Source organism: Lactuca serriola, chromosome 9 (genome assembly GCF_051521515.1).
Source record: "Lactuca serriola cultivar US96UC23 chromosome 9, Lser_US96UC23_V15, whole genome shotgun sequence".
Classification (NCBI taxonomy): domain Eukaryota; kingdom Viridiplantae; phylum Streptophyta; class Magnoliopsida; order Asterales; family Asteraceae; genus Lactuca; species Lactuca serriola.
The window spans coordinates 88,171,417-88,193,554 of record NC_136416.1 but is presented as its reverse complement, the minus strand read 5'-3'; the positions used below and the strand labels follow the sequence as shown (position 1 = coordinate 88,193,554).

General features: G+C 34.4%; 1 protein-coding gene across 1 annotated transcript; it reads left to right on the top strand.

Annotated features, from left to right (window-relative positions):
- Window positions 1–7,816: 7,816 nt before the first annotated feature.
- COI1 (RNI-like superfamily protein) lies at window positions 7,817–11,391 on the top strand. Its single transcript, XM_079018631.1, has 3 exons — window positions 7,817–8,437; window positions 9,172–9,643; window positions 10,350–11,391. The coding sequence occupies exons 1-3, from the start codon at window positions 7,956–7,958 to the stop codon at window positions 11,175–11,177; spliced, it is 1,782 nt and encodes a 593-aa protein (XP_078874757.1). The 5' UTR covers window positions 7,817–7,955; the 3' UTR covers window positions 11,178–11,391.
- The last annotated feature ends 10,747 nt before the right edge of the window (window positions 11,392–22,138 follow it).

The window sequence follows — 22,138 nt, the reverse complement described above, 5'->3', positions numbered from 1 at the left end:
AGCATGGACTGTGCTTGATGAGCACATCTCGTGCTTGACATTGTGTCCCATTTTAGGATCAAAACTTAGTTCTAAGCTACTTTATTCCATTCTCTAGCATCCGTAGGTACGTTTAACTCCATTTAAGCTCCAATTCTCCACTCTTACATGTAACAAATCGTTATTTCAAACCTATGTAATAGTGTAGGTCAATTTGTACTTCTTTTTAAATTAATAAAGAGAAATTTTGGCATACTGTGTATATTTACATAATTGACCCTCAAAAATAAGTTATTAAATAATCTCAATTGGTATGAACCAAGTGATAGAGATTGTAACCAGGTTTCCAAAAATATAAAGAACACTAAAATCCGAGTTATAACAAAGAAGTTATGTCAATCGAAAATCCGCGACAAAGCCGACAAAACGTTGTTCAGTGTAAAAACTGAATTTTCAATAAAAGGCTTTTTAGCCTTAACAATCTAAATGAAAGTTTTAGTTTATGTTAAACCGAGAACTTTCATAAAAAGAACGTCAAATTCTGACTTCGTATGAGGAAGTTATGATTTTTCTAAGTTTCAGTATAGCAGTGTACAGCTAAAAACTCGAAATAAAGATCGAGTGGTTTTTAGCCGACACAACCTAAATGAGAATTGAAGGTCTCGTCATTAGTAGTACAACGGTAAAAAGACAGACAAAAACGGACGTCGGATGAAGAAGTTATGAATTTTTAACGGATTTTCCCGTCCCGGTCTGTTTAAAATAATAATATTAAAAATAAATCAAAATTAGCCGATGATGTCTAAACGAAAGTCATAGAGTATAATTTTACCTACGCGTGCATATAAAGAACGTCAAAAGCGGAGTTCGTATGCAAAAGTTATGAATTTTACAAGTTTTTGGCACAAAAATAAAGAAAAAAAACGGGAAATTTCGCATGAACAGTAACTACCATGTCACCCTCGCATGCGAGCCTCCACGTGTCAGCTACTGATTGGACCGAAGCCTTGCGTGTCGTCTTCTGATTGGACCAACTCCACGGTCCACTAAGCTTCGGACAACACTCACAAGAGACACCCCGGAGATGCCCCTCGGACACCCCCTCGCATCGTGGCATCCTCCCATTGGACCAAAGGTTCGTCAAATCCGAAGCCTCTATCTATCTGACCCTCGCACGTGTACACTTCGCATGACCGACGCGTGGCTCCTTACTCCTTGCCCTCGGTAGCTGTCTTCTTCGGACCGCACCCTCGCACCCCTATATAAAGGGTGCGAGACTTCTCGGATTTGTGAGGTTTTTCACACTAAATTTCACCATCTTTCACCTTTTCACCCCTAGACTTTCTCATGACCCCCCAAGGCCCCGGTATCACGTCTAAAGCTCGAAGCTCTGCCCGATTTAAGCCGGTTTTAAGCCGGTTTTTCGTCAAGAATTCATCCTCTCTCTTGTCGAAACTCTGCCCGATTTAAGCCGGTTTTTCGTCAAACAAACTATTTTCTGGGAAACGAAACGTTGCCCGAATTACCACCTATCAAGTGAGTTCATACCCTCGTATTTTCATAATTTCTACTATTTTAAGGGGGGGGGGGGGATACAAGTATAACACAATAACCTTGTGTTTTAAATAAATGATTTCAAATCACGATAAAACGATTTTAAAGCATAAAAAATACTCCAAATATTGAACTCTTTTATAAACTTATATTTTTCCCAAATATTCATATTTGCATATATATATATATATATATATATATATATATATATTAATATAAATAAGATTTAAAAGGCTTAGGACTAATAACTCATTCTAGGTTCTTTTCCTTGTTTGGATGTGGACTTATAGTACCGGTTATTTGTCCGAAGGTCGTTTAACTTTTACTTATATATAAAATTGTATATGTATATAAATATAAAAGTTATTTCATTAAGTTTAATTACCCTTTGTAACATGTTGAGCAAAGGATTACATGCAAAAATAGTTATTTACCAATTCATAAAGTACATATAAATTATAATAGGTATAATTTATGATTCATAGAACAATAATTCATGATTTAAGTATACAAGAATACGCTGTTTTACATGCAACAAGGGTTTTGATACAAAACAAATCAAGGGTTTACATTTTTCAAACACATGTTCGGAATACAAATTCAAGAACATACTGTCAATCATTTATTTCAGAATGATTGGGTTTTCATAACTGATATACATGTAACGTTTATATGCTTTTTACGAGACATTCAATTCAGGTTGTTTAATTCATTTTAGACAACCAAAGTAAAGCCCTGACATTATAACCAGAATCTCCAGTCCGGGGATCGAAACAAGTTGTGTGTAGATCTATATCGGGATTGACAACCCCGCACTCAAGCTGCTAGCTACAGTCAGGCATACACGCCAATGAGTGGCAATTGTTATCAACAATTTAAACGCTCACAAGGCGTTTGTTTCAGGCGTTTTCGTCTTAGTATGGTTATAATAACTCATTAAAAAGATATTAACAACACGTTAGTGTATAAACAACTAAACGTAAGTACATCTTCAAAGTACCAGTTTACAAAATACAAAGTACAATGGTATACTACAGTTTTCAATAACAGCTGGTGAAGCCATGTACACTCTCAGTTACAAGTTTTACAAATACATTGGTTTACAAATAGGACGGTTTTATGGGAATAAAACTACTTTTCATATACCACAGAAAATATGGGATTTTCTAGAACAGTTTTCATATTCAAAATACAAAGACACCCATTCAAACATAAAGACTTATGTACTCACTCAACTTATTGTTGATACTCTCTTTTTAAATTACTTGTATTCTCAGGGAAATAATAACAGGTACTCCCCGAGCTTTTTGAGAAGATGGAGCCATTATGAGTCATATCCTCTTTTTTTGTATAACTATTTTGGTTTCAATATACAATGATTGAACACATGTAAATACTTATACTTTTAAATACAATGGTTGTTTGTACTTTGATTACTATGATGCATATGTTTTGATACTACAAATGAATTCCTCCACCCCCGAACGTTTCCGCCGTCTGGTTTGGGGGTGTGATATTACGTCCAAAGTCCAACTCCGCATCAAAATCCTGAAAAATACACTAAAATATAAGCAATATGGGCATTCTTATGGAAACCGAACATGCTTGGAATTATATTAAAAACATGGTTATAAAATTCCGAAAATACGATACAAAATAAGATTAAATGTAACCAAAATGATGCATAAAATGCATCTAACAATAATTACGTTCTTAAAGGTTCCACTGATCATTTAATGAATTAATTGGAGTGTTTCGGATGATAATACACCTCCTAATCATGTGTGAGAACCTATATAAATGGTATAAAGTTAGTTGGAAAGGACCTTCAAGAACTATGCAAAGTAAAGTGTTATTTTGAGAAAAAAACAAAAGTAAAAAGTGTGCAGCCATGAAAGCGTGGGTTGTGTTTCACTAAGCCTTGGCAAAGCGCATGCCGTGTTTCATTCTGAGAAATTTCCATTTGTTTTCCCTAAATTGTGTTTGTCTCATCGGTTTGACCTAATTCCAATTGCATTAGTTAGGAATGGTTGAAAAATGATGTTTAGAAGAGTTTATAATTTTTATGATCCTTAAGGGTATTGTGGTCATTTGGTTGACCTTCACCTACATGTTATATAGGTGGCGTTTAAGAGTGTTGGTTTAAGCAAATGAACAAGAAGAGGACTAGCTAACCTTCTTATGATTGAGGTGAGTACATTTTGGCATTTTCCTACTTTGAGGTACATGGAAAATGATTTTATGATAATGAAATACTGATGCTTTGATATATGAAATGTTTTGAAATAAAAGTGTTACATACTTTTGAAAAGAATGTTTTCAAATAGCGCCTTGAAATCAAGAACTTTTTGAAAGAAAAGAATGTTTTGGAAGAACATATGTTTTGATATGTGAAATGTGTCTTTTCAAAGTATATTTTTCTAGTAATATATTTTATTATAAATGGTGATATGAGTATTGATAATGTTTGAAAGTAAAAGCTCGAAAGAAAGTAAAAAAGGCACAATGAAAACTGTCCGGACCATGATACCTCAAAAGAGGCACTAGAGGAATCAACTAGGATGTTACATTCTCTTTGGAAGTAGATATCCTAATATAGCATGATACCTTGGTGTACTGATATTGTTCTTTTCAAATTGGAACTTGACTTGAAAAGTGATCAAATTAAATGATACCTTGGTGGACTGATTTTGTTCTTTTCACCTTGACACTTGATTTGGGAGGGGATCAAATGATATAATATGATATGATATGTTATGTTATGTATGAAATGATTTTCATGTAAATTCTTTGAAATGTTTCAATAAAAATGTGATAAATGTTTTGGGTCACAAACCCGCATATCTCACGAGACATTATTGTCTTATGCATTTCTTTTTAATGTCATATATCTCAGGTTACACTTAAGGAGAAAGGATGATAGATGGAGGTTAGAAGTTAAGAGATGGTGAATGGAGTGGACCTTTTTATGTTCCTTATTAATGGTATTGATATAATTTGTATTTGCTTGCTATGGTTTGTATAATGCTTAATGGTAACACTTAATGTTTTAATCGTAAATGTTTTTGTGGGACCAAGTTTTTGTTAAATGCGGGTTGATTACTGAAATGGTTTTATAACTATATCATTTTTAACTTTGAAAAAATTATGGTGTTACACGCTCCTCTAATTACCGAGCCTCGTTGATGAACATGATTGGAGGGTAATATTCTAGTGTTTTCAGAACGGATTTCAGTTGTTCTTTGTCTGGGTAATATGAGATTTGGAGGGTTGGTTTTGATTTCCAAATGTTGGGACTTCATCTCGCATGGATGCGATAAAGTTGGGCGTTTCTTCTTCAAATCCTTCTATAGATCCGATAAATTAGGATTTAATTGACTCTCCATCCCCCTAATGATGAAGGTATTGCGTTTGTTAGGATTTGAATTCATTTCCATCTTATGAGAGCAAGGGATTACAATGGTTGGGTGTTGATTTGGTTGTGGAAGTAGAATCATCACAACTATTTGCTTCTCAACCACCCGAGAGCACCTCAACCACCAGAGATCTCCTTAACCACCGACTTACTCCATCACCATCTTGCTTCTCAATCACTGACGATCAAGGTAATGAAATTAGGTTAAACCTAAAATGGCCATGAAATTAGAATCACCATGGCTTTTTGAAGCTTCTATTTGTTGGATTAAGATGTCTAAGGACCTAGCTAAATTGGTATAATATTGATAAATAAAAAGTAAAGTCCTTTTGGGTTGCCCTTATAACTAAGAAATTGATTAGATTGATTATTAGAGAGAGATAAAATGATTTATTAATATATTATATGATTAACAGATTAATTATAAATAGTTATAATTAATTTATAATTAATTTGGAATTAATTTTAGGTTAATTAGAATTAATTAAAGGTTGAAAGACTAAATTTGTAATTATTAAAAAATTGAGCAGATGAGAGATTCCAGAACCTTCCTCCAATGGATGGTTTTGGAGACCCTAAAAGGGTTGTTAGAATCCTCCATTTAGACAATCAAGGAACCAAATAACTATCTTATTTGAGATAGTATTATTTTATGATCAAATTAGGGTTTTTAGATGTCTCCTAGTCAGCTATAAATATAGCCTTATACCATGGAATTTTCAGCCACTCTATTCCTCCATACTAGATCCGAAAATTGGTCCTCTCTCCTATCTCCTAATCTTTATAGGGTTCTTGTGTTGTGGGTGTAAACCATTGGAGGCTCACACACAATTAGAGCTTGATTTCAAAGAGACTTGTTGATTGATCTTGTTGGATTCAATGGTTTGTTTACAATAACAAATTAAGGGTGTGTGATTCTTTTGTGAATTTCGATTTCCATTAGGGTTTAGAACTTTTGTTGTTCAATAGTATGTTGCTTCAATAGTGTTATGACATAGATCAAAGTAGGTTGCATGTAGCCTTAAAAGTATAAGGATTTTCCACATTATTACATGTAAAACCCATCATTATTTTCTCTCTTGTGAATGGAATATGATTTTCATTTGGTTATTGGTAGTATTTTTGGCCCGTTGAGCGTTATTTTGGTTGATAATTTGTAATTTGACTTGTAAATTGTAATCTGTCTCCTGATCATCCATGTGTGATTTTTGTTAATCAAATATGGAACTTTTTTTTTATGCTTCTTATTCATCTTCTATACAAACCTTCAAAAACAGGGTAAGGAGGGGTGGGTGTTGGATAGTGGTGGTGGAACGGGGGGGGGGGGGGGGGGGAGGGGGGGGGATAGTGAGTCTGAGAGGAAGGAAGAAGTATAAAGGGATGCTATTTTTTTTTTCTTTTATATGTAAACATAGAAAAAAAGATAATAGAAATTATAAGGGCATAAAAGTTTTTTTATACGGGTGAGAGACCAACCATAATAGAAATTGAAAATCACAAGGACCTTCCATGGAGTTTTTTAAAGTTAGAGACTAAAACCTAGATTTTGAAAAACCATAGGGACCATTCATAAATTATGTATTATTATTATTATTTAACCTATTGACATGTTTTTCATATTTTAGTTGTTATTTATTTATTTATTTTTGTTCGTTTAGATTACCCATATGTTATTTTTTTGTTCCGACTATCTCAGTGTTATTTTTTTCTATTTTGGACTATTCATATGATATTTTTTCATTCCGACTATCTTAATGTTATTTTTCTGTTATTTTTTCATTCAGACTATCTATGCATTATTTTTTTTCGTTTCGACTATCATTATGTTATTTTTGTTCCAACTATCCTTATGTTGTTTTTTCTTCGGTCAGATTATCATTATGTTATTTTTTTGTTCGGATTATTTTTGTGTGATTTTTTTTTGTTGTAACTATCTCTGTGTTTTGTTTGTTTCAACTATCACTGCCTTATTTTTCATTTAAACTATCCTTATGTTATTTTTTTTTTCATTCAGACTATCCATGTGTTATTTTGTTTTCGTTCGGACTATCAGCATGTTATTTTTTTGTTTGAACTTTTTGATGTTATTATTTTGTTACGATTTTCGTAGCCATTAAATAAAATTCACACACAAACATACATATAATTGTTCGTTTATTTTTTTTATACAAAAATAAAAATATAACACAAGAATAGATGGGACGAGAAAATAACAAAGAGATAGTTCGAACAAAAAACAACACATGGATAATCCGAACAAAAAATAACGTAGGGATAATTCGACTGAAAAAAATAACACAATGCTAGTCCAAACGGAAAAATAACCCAATAATAGTCCGGACGAAAAAATAACATATTGATAGTCCGGACGAAAAGAAAAATAACATATGGAGTTTAAACAAAAAAAATAACATAAAATAAAGATACAATTATACATAAAAAAAATATTTTCTAAATAAAAAAAAAAGAAAAATAATAACAAAAAATCAAATCGCAAAAACAAATTCTATTATTATTCTTATTATTTATTATTATTGTGTGAAGAAACTTGAAACAAGGTTCGTTTAAGTCCACGAGGATTTACCATGAAACTAAGAAAGCATCTTGTGGGCATGTCACAGAATCTTTTACCGATTTCCCCAATTACCTCTCGACACTCTGAAACCTTTTGCCTTTTCTTCAACTTTCCATTTTTATCTTCCCACACAAACCCTTCCAACTGTCGCCGTCCGATCTCTATCTCCACTCTCCCCTCCCCCAATTCTTTACCATCTTCAATCCCTTCCACTCTCACTAACTCTCACGTCCTCTCTTTCCGGGTTTTCATTCTTGGATCCCCTCAATCCATAACTCTTTCCCTGTAATCTCTCTTCTCCATCTGGGGTTTCGCAATCCAATCCCCCTTTCCAATCTTCTGATCAAATTCGCTGTTTCTATCCACCAAAATTCGTTCTGGGTATTTTAATTCGAGTTCGCTTCCACGATCCACCATCTATTGGATTCATCCATGGATGGTCGGAGCTACAACCACCACCGTGTACACATGTCGGATGTGGTTTTCGAGTGTGTGATTCCATACATACACGACTCACGCGACCGTCAATCGGTATCCTTGGTCTGCCGGAGATGGTACGAACTGGAAGCCCAGACACGTAAACAGGTGATGATTGCGTTGTGTTATACGGCGACACCGAAGCAGCTATGGCGGAGGTTCCCCTACCTTGAGTCACTGAAACTGAAAGGGAAACCGCGAGCTGCCATGTATAACTTGATCCCGGAGGATTGGGGTGGGTTTGTGACGCCGTGGGTGGAGGAGATTGCGAGATCTTTCGTTTGCTTAAAAGCTGTTCACTTTAGAAGGATGATTGTTAAAGATGATGATCTTGAGCTACTTGCACGTTCACGTGGCCATGTTCTTCAGGTTCTTAAGCTTGATAAGTGCTCTGGTTTTTCCACCGATGGTTTATTGCATATATGTCGATCTTGCAGGTATTATCTCCATCTTTTTTACCCTATTTAACATTTGTTAATTGCTGAATCTTCCATTATTTGGTCCTTGATTCATTCGATAAACAATAAACTATGATATGGTATTATCTTCTTAATTATTATTTGTTTAATTACCCTACTCTTTGGCTTTGTTGCGATTTGTTGGATAATATGAAATAAGGAATTTGTACAACATTTGTAGAATTTAAAAGGTGGACAGGGTTGCATACCCTATAAAGTGCCTATAAAGTCTAAATTTTGGTGTAAAGTCTAAATTTTGGTGTAAAGTGACTCGATCAAATACACTTTATTTCTTTTCATTTATTCCATTATTTTAGAGCGGATGAAAAATATGACTTAAATTTTTGGATAGTTAAAATGTAATTGCTTTGAGAGCTTTGTTTATATGATTGTCGTAATCTATATCATATAACGAATTAAAGATTGTGCATAATATTCTTGGGTTCCTTTTTTTACCTTTATATTATGGAAAAAGAGTAAACTTTTTATTCTTCCAAGGTTTGAAATAGTTTCATTTCAAATTCACACAACATGAGAACCTTGATACACAATTTTCAATCTTTAACTTTATAAAGTCAATGCAATAATCAAAACCCTTGAAAAATACCATCATATCTTTAATTGTCTACATGTTTGAACTCAAATGTCAAGATTTTGTCTTATTAGGTGAAGAGTTGTAAATTGTAATCATTGGTGTTTTCATGACATTGCAGGAATCTGAATACATTATTTCTAGAAGAGAGTCAAGTAATAGAGAAAGATGGAGAGTGGCTACATGAACTTGCATTAAACAACACTGTTCTTGAAACATTGAACTTTTACATGACAGATCTTTCTTGTGTTAATATCAAAGATCTTGAACTTATAGCCAAAAATTGCAGGAATTTAGTTTCAGTCAAAATAGGTGATTGTGAAATCTTGGATCTTGTTGATTTCTTTCGTGCTGCTGTTTCACTTGAAGAATTTGGTGGAGGTTGTTTTAATGATCAAGCAGAACAATATGCTTCAATGTCTTATCCTCCAAGATTGTGTCTTTTAGGTTTAAATTACATGAGTACAAATGAGATGCCCATTGTGTTTCCATTTGCATCAAGGCTTAAAAAGTTGGATCTTCTTTATGCGCTTCTTGATACAGAGGATCATTGCCGATTGCTTCCAATGTGTCCCAATCTTGAAGTTCTTGAGGTAAAAATCTCATTTTTTTCCTCTTATTCTTGATTTGGGTTGTTTCAAGATTCAAACATGATATGAGTTCTTGGAAAATTAGTAAGAAACTGGTATCAAGATTAGCTTATTATACTTATGGACCAAAAAAAGATATGCTTTTTGACTATATAGTTAATTGGGTTTATTCAAGATTCTTTCTTGAGACAAGTTCTTGAAATATTAGTCTAAAAATTGTTTAAAGATTATGTTATACGTATGATTCTTGTCACATACTCTCTCCCCACAAAGAAAAGATTGCATTTTGACTCTACTTTTAATTGGGTTATTTCAAGATTCAAACTTTGATATGAGTTCTTCAAATATTAGTCTAAAACTTGTGTAAAGATTATGTTATACATGCAATTATCGTCACATACTCTCTCCCCATTAAGAAAAGACATAAATTTTGACTCTACTCTTAATCGGGCTATTTCAAGATTCAAACTTGATATGAGTTCTTAAAATATTCGTCTAAAAACTGGTATAAAGGTTATGTTAAACTTATGATTCTCACCACATAAAGAAAAGATGCGCATTTTTTACTCTACTCATGATTGGGTTATTTCAAGATTCTAACGTGATATGATTTCTTCAAATATTAATCTAAAATTGGCATAATAAACAAATAACCAAATTTACATTGCTATTTCTTGCATTTTAAAGATAATATTTTACTTATGAACAGACAAGAAACGTAATCGGAGATCGCGGAATGGAAGTTCTTGCTAATTGTTGCAAAAAATTAAAACGATTACGAATCGAACGAGGTGCAGATGAACAAGAAATGGAAGACGAAGAAGGAATCGTTTCTCAAAGAGGCTTAACAGCTTTATCACAAGGTTGTATCCAATTACAATACATTGCTGTATACGTATCAGACATCACAAACGCAGCTCTCGAATCCATGGGAATACACCTAAAAAACCTCTGCGATTTCCGCATGGTGTTGCTAGACAGAGAAGAGATAATTACCGATTTACCCCTCGACAATGGAGTCCGAGCTTTACTCAACGGTTGCCATAAGCTTAAACGATTCGCTCTGTATCTTCGACCTGGAGGTTTGACCGATGTGGGTTTGACTTATATCGGTCAATACAGTCAAAATGTACGATGGATGCTATTAGGTTATGTTGGCGAATCTGATGAAGGGCTTTTAGGGTTTTCAAAAGGGTGTCCGAGTTTACAAAAATTGGAAGTGAGAGGGTGTTGTTTTAGCGAACAAGCACTTGCGATTGCTGTTTTACAATTGAGATGTTTGAGGTATTTATGGGTTCAAGGGTATAGAGGGTCATCTACTGGATGTGATTTGTTAACAATGGCGCGACCTTTTTGGAATATTGAAATAATTCCTTCTAGAAGAGTCGTTGTTGTTGGGGAAGATAAAGAGGATGAACAACCTGCTCATATACTTGCTTATTACTCTCTTGCTGGACCTAGAACGGATTTCCCACCTTCTGTTATCTCACTTGATTCCATTCCTGTTCTTGATTCCATTCCGGTGATAGATGAATAGAAGAGATGTGTATAGATCTTTCATTCCACAAGCTCTAGACATAGTCTTCTGTTTCATGTTATATTCTCATTAAGCTTGATGTATTTGAAATCTTGAAGGTTTTTTTTTATGTTAATGAATAATGAGCCATTTTTAGTGAACCTCCATACATGTTAACAAGATTATCAAGGGTGATATTCAAGAAAGTGTAATAAAGATTGTACATATGTTTTTATGTCTTGGTATTTAATTTCTTTTCTAGATTTTTGAGTAGTTTTTGTTTGAAGAGGATAAGGATTTAATAAATTAAGAGAGTCATGGATGCATAATGGATACTTTTTATGCTTGTGGGAACCAAAATATCAAGAGAAGTAGTCGCTTTCATAGTATCATTGGTTTTAACTGAAAAGTGACATTCACGACACAAATATTAAAGATGATATTCTTTAAAGGTTGTGTAGATCCTCTTATCAGATTTGTAAGTGAATTTTACCTTTCTACAAAAGAGTTATCCTTTCAATAACTCATGATTCTGCCGACATGTTCATGTTCTAAGATATCATATGAGATGTAAATCTGACACCTAATGGTTTGCTAGATAGCCAATTTAAGAAGCCGAATCTGTATTAAAATTAGAACTCCAACACTATTAATGAGACTTGACTTGTTGACCTTTTTTTTTTTTTTCCAAGTATAACACTCTAGAATCAAGTGTGGTAAAGTTGGGGACGAATAAATTTACTTTAGGAACTTCTCAATTGACTATCATGATTTGTAGGTGTCAATTGTTTTATATTTATATTCCTTATAATATCGGATAACAAGAACATTTTTGATTAAGAATAATATGAACCAAGGGCATGAAGAACAATGGTTGAATCTTTATTTATTTATTTTTGAACAGCTAACTTACAAATATTCTAAATTTTATTTCTAAACTAAACATTTATCTATCGGGAGACTTGAACCCTTAACCACTTATGACATATTAAAAATACACCTGATATCAATGGATCAAAACTCATTTGTTAGTTAGTGTATCTTATGAGTATAAGGTTGTACCATATGTTGTGGGACATCCCCACTAATAAATATTGATCAAAAATAGAATAAAGTGGTGGATGCAAGTGCTTTCTCATGCAACTTGCAGAAAGGTTTCTCCAATTAAAAATTTGTTTTATGATAGTGAGGGCCTTTGTCATACTCCAAATAAAAGTTGAATTAAACCATATAGTACATAATATACTTTTTTTTTTATTGCATATACGTGTGGCTTATGTGTGAAATAAATGAAGTGGACATTTATGTGTATGGGCACTTAAGGTTGGCTTTTCTGTGGATGATCTTTGTATTATAGTATCAACCACTTACTAGTTTAGTACCCATTAGGAAACCAATAGTGATCTTCTTTATGGGATACAAACTCTTTGCTTCGTCTTTAGAAGCAACACTTTTCTTGACAACGTTTATTGCACTAAATACACCATATTATATATTTCTCTAAAGAGCTCTTGATGGGACTGATGCATTAGTGTTGATATTGATGATGCCATGAACTTGGATTCCTCACCTTACGTTATTTGAATTTCAAATTTACAAAAGAAAATGATTAAATCGTTAGAAGTATCTTGGGTATGATCATGAAGATACGTTCTTAATGATCAAATTTGTAATGGTACTGTGGGGTAAAGAGTATAAGAGAAATGTATAAGAGCAATCGGTATGGGCCAAAACGAGAAATGACGCGGGTGACGTGGCGGTGCGCAACACCGTCTTAACGGGGGAACCCCCCCCCCCCAACTCGTTGCATCTCGTCCTTCAGTTCTCGTGGCCATCGAAACGAAGTGAAACAGGAAAAATTACCGTTGTGGCTCTTATGACCGTTTGCAAACGGTCACATTCAAACAATTTTTTTTTTATTATTTTTTTTTTTACCTTTTTACCTATATATATACATATACTCATTTTATTTCAAATTTTACATCTCTTTTAACATTCTATCTATACTTTTATAGACTTTCTTACTTAAAAAAATGGAGCAAAACCCAAACATCTCCCCATCATCAAACCCAAACACACAACCAAACACAACCTCGCCTCTCCGATTTGTGGGTTATGAAGGTTATTTCAACCTTTTATTGTCTCAAGGCTCACCACAAATCACATACCAAGACGTCACTTTCAATCCCGCTTCACCGCCATTATAGTTTCCTAACTCACATTACCTTCAACAAAATCAATTTGGTCAAAACCCAAATTTACAACAAAACCTTTTCCCTTCTTTTGCTTCGATGCAACAAACAACCAACCAACCATCGCCTACGACACAACAATCCGGTGAAGTGGAAGCGGGAGGTAGTAGGAGAGGGAAAGGGAAAGGAAAAGGAAAATCGAAAAGGAAATCAATAGCGGTAGAAACAGAAAATGCAGACGTTCCACAATGGTGGACACCGGAAGAGGAATACGCTTTGACGGTGGCTTGGTGTGGTACTTTAAAAACGAACTTTGCGGAAATGGAATGACAAAAGGAGATTATTGGGGGGAGGTGCTCGACAAGTTTCACGCTATTTTAAAGAAAAATCTGTATCGCAACAATGACATGTTGAGCAGCAAATGGGGTCAAATAACTAAGCGGTACAACAAATTCAACGGTATTTACAACCAGCTTGAGGCGCAACAACAAAGCGGAACCAACGACTTCGAATTGTTCAAATCTACTAAGGAACAATATCAGGTTGAAATGGGTTATGTTTTCGACTTTGAAAAATCATGGGAATTGTTGCGAGAGGATCCAAAGTGGAATAAAACGCCTACATCGTCGGAGGTTCAATCCAAAAGGTCTCGCAATTCTAGCTCGGTTGACGTGTCGGACGCACGGACTAACATCGACCTAAACGCCGACGACGATGAGATCCCGAATGATATCCAAGAGATATCACCACCACGACGACCACCCGGACGTGACAAAGCGAGGCGCGCTGCAAGACATGCGGAGGATGTGGAGACGAGAGCAAAAGAGGCGGCGGAAATGAGAGCAAAATTCGATGAACAAAATTTATTAATAAAAGAAAAAATAAGTTGAAACGTCTTCATTTGGAGTTCCTGGAAAGACAGGCACGGGAGAAGCAGGAGTAAAAAGAGAGGGAACTAATGACACATCAGTTGTCAATTCTTCGGACGAGCGAGGAGGGTTTGCCGCCTGCTGATCTAGTAGTGCTACAAGCGATGAATGAACAAATTAGGAATAAATATTTGGGTTAATTAGGATTGTTATGTGGTTTTAGTAGTAATTTGAATGATATTTTAATTATAATATTAGATTTAAAATTATATTTTTTTTAATTGTAATCGTAATTTTAGATTTTAAATAGTATGTCTTTTTTTTTTGTTTTTAAAATTTTATGTTTTATAAAAAAATGTATTCATGTTAGTGATTTAAAAAAAATGCAAAAAGGAAAAAAAAACGAAAAAGAAAAAAAAGTAAAAAAAAACCCAATTTCGAAAAAAAAATCAAAAATAAAACATATTTATTTTCAAAAAAGTTGATGTTGCATCTTGTTGCCCATTTCTCCACTTGGTGTTATAACACCATTTGCTTATGTGACATGTGAGGTGACACAACTTGGTGTTGCACCTTGTTTCCCACACCCAATGCTCTAAAAACTATTCTTTGTTTTTTTTTTTTTTTGATCTTATCTTTTCGTGGGAGGTTTGATATGTTTTGTAGGAGACCATTTAGGCTGCTCGGCCTCTCTGTTCTTCGTACAAAAGTGTAGCTTTTTACGAGCTTTTGTTAGGGTAGTGGAACGGAATGGTATTTTGGGCTATTGGCCTTATCTGGTAAAAGGGGGAACAATGTCGTCACCGGATATGAATTTCTGAATTGTAGCTAATTTTAGAAGGAATTAGGGGACACACTTTTGGGAGTCTGAACTCTTAATATTTAATTGATCACAATCATGGCTCTTAACTTCGATCGTATTTACAAAGTTTGAAAGATGGCATGCCTCTGGGTGCATTGAGTGCTTATCAAGCCAAATACTTCTATGACGACATCGTTCTTTGTCACTTCACATTTAACATGATTTGATATTGGTGTATGTTTTTAGAATCGTAACTTGCCCTTCTAGCTTGGCTTATTTTTTTATTGTCTGCAACATCTTCTTCCTGCTCATCATCTTCTTTTGTGGTCGGTTTTTTTTGTCTTCCTAGTTCATTCTAGGTTGTGACCATCAGCATGAAAGATCGTGTAAGGGAGTTTTTATAAAACAATGATTGTTGTCAGATGTTAGACGATGCCATCAAATGAATTGGTTTGCATCGTGTAGATGGCATTGAAATCCCAAACAATCATGCTTCAATTGCTAAGATGGTGGTTTATAATAGTTTTTAAGCATGTCTTATTTTCTACAAACAACTTTATGAGAGATCTTCTTAGGCATCTCGATTTTAAATCACCCAATCAGATACCAACGACGTGTTTCCAAATTTTGGCTTCAAGTGATTTTGCAATAGTTTTGGTATCATACTATGCTTTCCTAGGATTCCTCTTCCTACACGTGTCAAATGGTCATTGCTAATGTCGGAAAATTACCTCATGAATGCAGGTCGTATATACTTAAAATAAAATAGACGTTTGAATAGATGTCTTTGCCCTAAGGTCTTCATCAAACAAGAAGAGACAATAAGCTTGAATCAAACATTCTATGACTATTTAGTTTTAACTATGTACGACCCTAATGCATTTATCAAATAATCTTTCATTATCAACATAGACCCTAAGCAATTAACAACATAGCAATTATCAACATAAACACATAACATGCATAAATGCATCTCTCCTAAGCATGCATCCTAGCATGCAACCTGATAAGATCCCTAGCCTAACTTCTAGCATGCAATTCATATAATAGCATACCTCACATTTATGTATGGGTATTTTGGGAAAACTTACTTAAGCCACGGTCGATTACATGCATCACATCCTTTTCTTTTTAAAACCTTTTTTGGAAAAAAGATTTTATTGCAAAAAGATTTTATTAATCCTCAGTTTGAGTCAAGACGCACCCCATATTCAACACCAAATTCCAGGTGTAATTGCTTTTGTGATTTTGGAATTTAAGACTTGAAAATATAAGTTTTTTGGTGGTCACGACTTGGCGGTGTAGTCGCCACGACATGACATCACCTAATGGAATCACACCTTCATTTAAGGCACCACGATGTGGCATGGTGTTGGCCACGGCGTGGTGGAGGCCTACATGCAAAACCTTATTTTTTTTGGGCCTTAAGCACTATTTAAGAGATGTGATGGCTATCGTTTGCTCACCCTCAACCTCCATCACCTCCCTTTCAACGTAAGTTTGCCCTAGCCTCCATTTTTGAGTTCTTGAAGTTTCTTGGTGGTTTTTGGTGACATTGAAGGAGAAGAAGGTGTCCTTCGAGAATAGATCTAGCAAGCAACTTCCCCCACAACCTTATTATACATATTCTGGACCATTGTAAGTCCACAACTTCAAATCTTTATGTGTTATACTTCTAGATCTAGATTCTTATGAACTTTTCTTTGTGTTTGAAATAGTTTGAGTGGATGGATTCCATAAAGTTGGCAACTTTATTGAGTTTTGATTCCATGCAAGAGGTTTTGACCTTATTTTCACCATTTTTTTACCTAACTAGAGTTTAAGACATGCATTGGAAATGCATGTCCATAAGAAAAGATTTTTATGAGGTCTTTGGGTGTAAGAAAGCTTTCTAGAAGAGATGAATGTGTGACTTAATGGATTAAGGAGTTAATCCTTTAAGTTGTCTAGGAAGAGTTCCCACGACGTGATGATATGCTCACCACGTCGTGGCGATTGGGGTTCTCCTGACTGATTTTTCTTGAGGTTGGCACATCGTGGCAGATGCTTGGCCACGACGTGGTGACCAGCAGAATTGACTTTCGGTTGTTGACCGTTGACTTTTTAACCACGATTTACTTTTGGTTAACTTGAGAGTTTTTGGGCTATAGATTGAGAATGTACCTCTGATTGTTGTGTAAGTGACTCTTAGCACTAGTCTTTGTTTCGTGTGAGCGATGTTGATAGTTTGTCAGCCTACGAGGTAAGTTTTCTTACTATACTTTGTAATGCATTATGTATCCTTGTCTGTAGGATGCTGTTATGTCGTAGTGATCTGTTAGATTGGTAGATCTGTTATGGTTACATGTGTTTTTTGGTTATTGTTTATGTGCATATGTTGACATATTGTGGTTGGGTTGAGGCGGTCCTGCTTTGTGCTATAGACCAAGGTACCCAGGCGGTCCAAGTGTAATGTAGGCCTTGTGAAGCGGTCCACGTGTATTGTAGGCCTTGCGAGACAGTCCAGTTAGACTATAGGCTCGTGTGTGCATGCTTTGTATGTGTATTATTGTGTGGGGTATTTAGGGCAAGTCACTAAGTTTTGGTTGACAGTTGTGGATTTAAATGTTCCAAGTACTTCAGGGGATCGGGGGAAAGGAGAAAGTGTGATTGTTGGTGTGTTATTTATTCATACTAGTTTTTTATTTATAAAGTCCTATCTAATCTCAACTAGTCATAAACAAAAATAGGCAGTGTACCTAGTCGTGAAGTAATATATTTTAAGGTAAAAAAAGGTGTCGAAGACAGGGAATGTGAGGGTTTAGATCAAATGATTTAAATGCTAATTAAATTAATAACTATGAAAATTAAGATGGGGTTTTTGTGTAAACTAATTTAAGCTAGTTTTAATTCTCTATTAATCAAATGAAACTAAAGAACTAAATGGAAACAATAAATAAGAAGTACTTCCACTAGAATACGAATCCCCCAAGTTTTTATGTTTGATTTATTAGAAATGCAATGAATTAATGAATTGATTAACGAATTGTAATACGACTGGTTATCTTGATCGGATTTCCTACTACTAATAATTAATGAACAACTAACACAATGATCATGCAATTAGTGAACACATAATTAATTAAATATATTCGAACTATGAACAATATGTTCTAGTGATTTCTTGTCAAAATATTATCAAACCCTCAGTTTGAGTCCAGATACACCCGAGAGTGTGCCTGAATCCCTCAAACCAAGGCTCTGATACCAACTTGCAACATCCCAAAAGTAGTGGTAATTTTTTTTTATTTTACGAACACCCCAAATACATCATTTTGTCCCATACAACCATATTACAAAGTATTCTCAACGTTAGAGTGAAATCAAAAGTCAATGCGAAATAAATTCGAGGGGCGTGTTGTGGGATCATGTTGGGCCTTTCCCTTTTGAACTGAAGTACCTGAAATTGTTAAACGACAAAACCATAATCACAAAGCTTAGCGAGTTCCCCAAAATACCATAAACCATATAAATGGGCCCAACCCAACATATAAATAAATGGGTCCAGCCCAACATATAAATGGGCCCATCCTAACATAAATAATAATTGGCCCAGCCCAACATAAATAATAATGGGCCCAACCCAACATAAACATGCAAGAGTCACAAAGACAACTAGCACAGTCCATTGGGTCGACATTGGTACATTCGACCTAAGAGTATAGTGAGAATACTCACCTCAATCTGAAGATAAATAAATCTCACACTCGAGCTGCCGAAATTGGAACTCCCCACGATAATCAATATACTACAAGAACCTAATTAGAAATCAAAGCAATAATTCACACCCAAGCGTCATAGACTACAATCACTCCCCCTCTCTCTATCTCGATAAAAGATCATTTTACCCTTCCATGGCCATAATCCACCCAACTTGACCTAATACCCATTTTGACCGAAATTCCTCTTTTGGGCTATGCCATTTGTCCCATGCTCTCCCAACGTGGAGCCTTTGAATGGAATCAAGACAAAATTAGGCTACGCTCTGTGTAGCCGATATTACACCCCGTGTAAAAAATCTATTTTGCCAACTTCTTATTAAGTCTTTAATTCACAAGGACCAAACGTCCAACTCCCAGATCTGGTCCCAAATAACATCCTAAGTTATAAAGTCTTCAACTTTATGCCTTTGAATGGCTTAATGGAGCATAATACCAAGACCTAAGTCTAAAACACACTTCAAAGCTCAAGAACTCATGCATGAAAGGATTGGAGCAACCTAACTCCCATTTTTATCACTCTACAACCTCAGAAATGATAGATTATAACACTCAAGCACTAAGACCAAAGTCAAGGGAAAAAAAACTCATAACACCTATAACTAACTAGATCTATCAAATAAATCATCAAAGGTTAGGCTTTATACCTCCTGGAGAATGTTGAAGAAGATGAAAGTCTAGATCTACAAGCTTGAGGTTCACCAATGGACTCATTCTTCACTAAATTCACACCAAAACCACACTTAAGGCTCCAAACTTAAAGAAAGAGAATATGGTTTTGAGGTTACAATATGAGAGGGTAGAGGCTGAGCATCAGAAGACTCTCAAGGGATTAGAGCCTTTAAATAGGGCTCATAAAACCCTAATTAGGGTTTTTGGATCCAATGCTCCTATGTTATGTGTAGCCTTTGGTATCCCCTACATAGGGCATTAAGTCCTTGTAATGACTTATTGACCTAGGGCATTAAGTCCCCGTAATGACTTGTTGATCTATGCCATGCATAGGTGACTACCTACGCCCCGTGTAAGATCAAATTTCCCAAAAATAAAATAAAGGCTTCAAATAATATAAGAAATGTACCTGAATAAACTGGTGTACAATAATACTGTTGGATGTAAAAAAAACAAAACCATCAGAATTGGAGAAAGTGTGATTGATTTATTGCTTGGTTTCGATAGTTAGATTGAACATGCCTAATCATCAACATGAAACTGAGTAGGGAAGGAATCTTGATGTAAATCCTCAAGGATTTTAACATTATCGATAAAGACTAAACACATTAAAGAGAATTGCAAGTTTGAAACAATCAATAACCCACACAATTAAAAATTTATAACAACTAATAACAAAACAAAAGAGAAGAACCATAAATAAGATCAACACATAAGTTATTAAGTTAAACCAGGAGTTGGATGTTTGGTGATTTTTGTATAAGAAAAGGAAAGATAATAACATTTGATACCTAATTTTTGATTGTTATTGACTGAAATCGATATTTTTGTGATCTTTATGAGTTGGAGATGCTCGTGACAAGGCGGAGCGCGGTGGCAATTAGTGGCAACATCAACGGGTTGGGGAAGCGAGTTTGTAACAATAGGTATATAGGGGCGGTAAGGTATAGACCGATTAGGGTGTGGTGGGAGAGAAAGAATATAGTGAAAATGCTAGAAGGTTGTGTTGTAGCATCAATGAGAGGACAAAGCCTAATGTAGACTGACGAGGGGAATACGACCAACAAATAAGGGATATGTAGAAGAATCTGACAATAAATTGGGTCATTGGTAAAACGAAATCTTGACCGATGAAGAGGGAAGCAACCGTTGGAGATGGTTATCGCAAAACATGGTGGATTTGTGATAGTTTGGAGGAGCAAAGACATAATGATACTTAAGAGGATTTGCATATTGATTTGAGATTTTTTTTGGTGGTGGGGTTGGGTGACTCAAATTTTTTTTGGGAAAATAAGCACCTATCTTAAAAATATTTACATAAATTTTGTTCTTACATTATTTTTATTAATATTAACTTTTGGTTTTAGAAATGTGATACTAATATATCTTGTTCTATTTTTACTAATATTATGATTCTTTTAATTATTATTAAATGAAAAAACGTTTTATGATATAATTTTTATTATTCAATCATATTTAACATGTAAGATATATTTTAATTTGTAATCAATTATATATTTATAATCATATGTATTTTAATATTGTATTTTAATAAAATTTATTTAATATTATAATTAATTTCAAACTTAAATTAATATACTATATTAATCCACAACATTCTTAGGAATAGTTAACTTTAGAGACTTTAGTTTTTGGCCACAATAGTTTTAAATGTTGACAATTTTAGTCCAAAGTTTAGACCCTTTAGGTTTTAGCCACAATAATTTTGGGGTTTGACAGTTTTTGTCTCTAGATCGGAGTTTGACAGTTTTAGCCATAAAGGTTTCAAGAATTTGTCATTTTTAGTCAATGACATTTACCAAATATGACACTTCAAGTTTTTACCACATTAGTTTATGGAGTTGATATTTTTCGTCCCGCTATCTTGGATAATCTACTACACAACCCTACTTTTTTCATAACATTATACACACAAGATAGAAACAACAAACAAGAAAAAAAAAATCAAAGAAACACCACAACATGTAACAATGAAAAAAAAATATTTGAACCGCCACGAAGCGCGGATTACCTTCTAGTATATATTAAATCAAAAGGACCTTAGGAATAATAATTTTTTTGGCTTTAGGTTTTTGCCACAATTGTTTTCTGAATTTGACATTTTTCGTCCTCGAAGTAAAACTTTTATATTTTTAAGTTTTGATTTAGTTTTTGTGTATTTAGGTTTTTGCGACAAATCTTTAGAGACTTTGACACTTTTCGTCCTTACAGTCTAAAGTTTTATATTTTGATGTTTTTACAACAAATTTTTAGTGACTTTGACACTTTTCAACCTTGTAGTCAAAACTTTTATATTTTGACATAAAACACAAAAAACCTTCCTTAGACTTTCGCCATCATATTTTCCCAACTTTGACAGCTTTCACACTATAGCCACAACATTTTTGGTTTTTCTCTATCAGTGTTCTTTTTTTCGGTTGTACACTTTTGACATCTAATTTTAGGGGTTGTCGGCTTTCTCATCTATTTGTGACGATTTATACTTTCAACACATCTTTTAAAGTTTGCCGATTTTCAACTTCTATGACATAGTCCAAAAGCGGCAAAGCTGCGTGTCCTTTTCTAGTTTGAATTAATTTTGTGTAAATTTGTATTACCAGTGTTGTCTTTAAAATAAGTATTGCATTTCACATTAGGATTCTAGCATTTTCAAATAACTGTTGCCTTT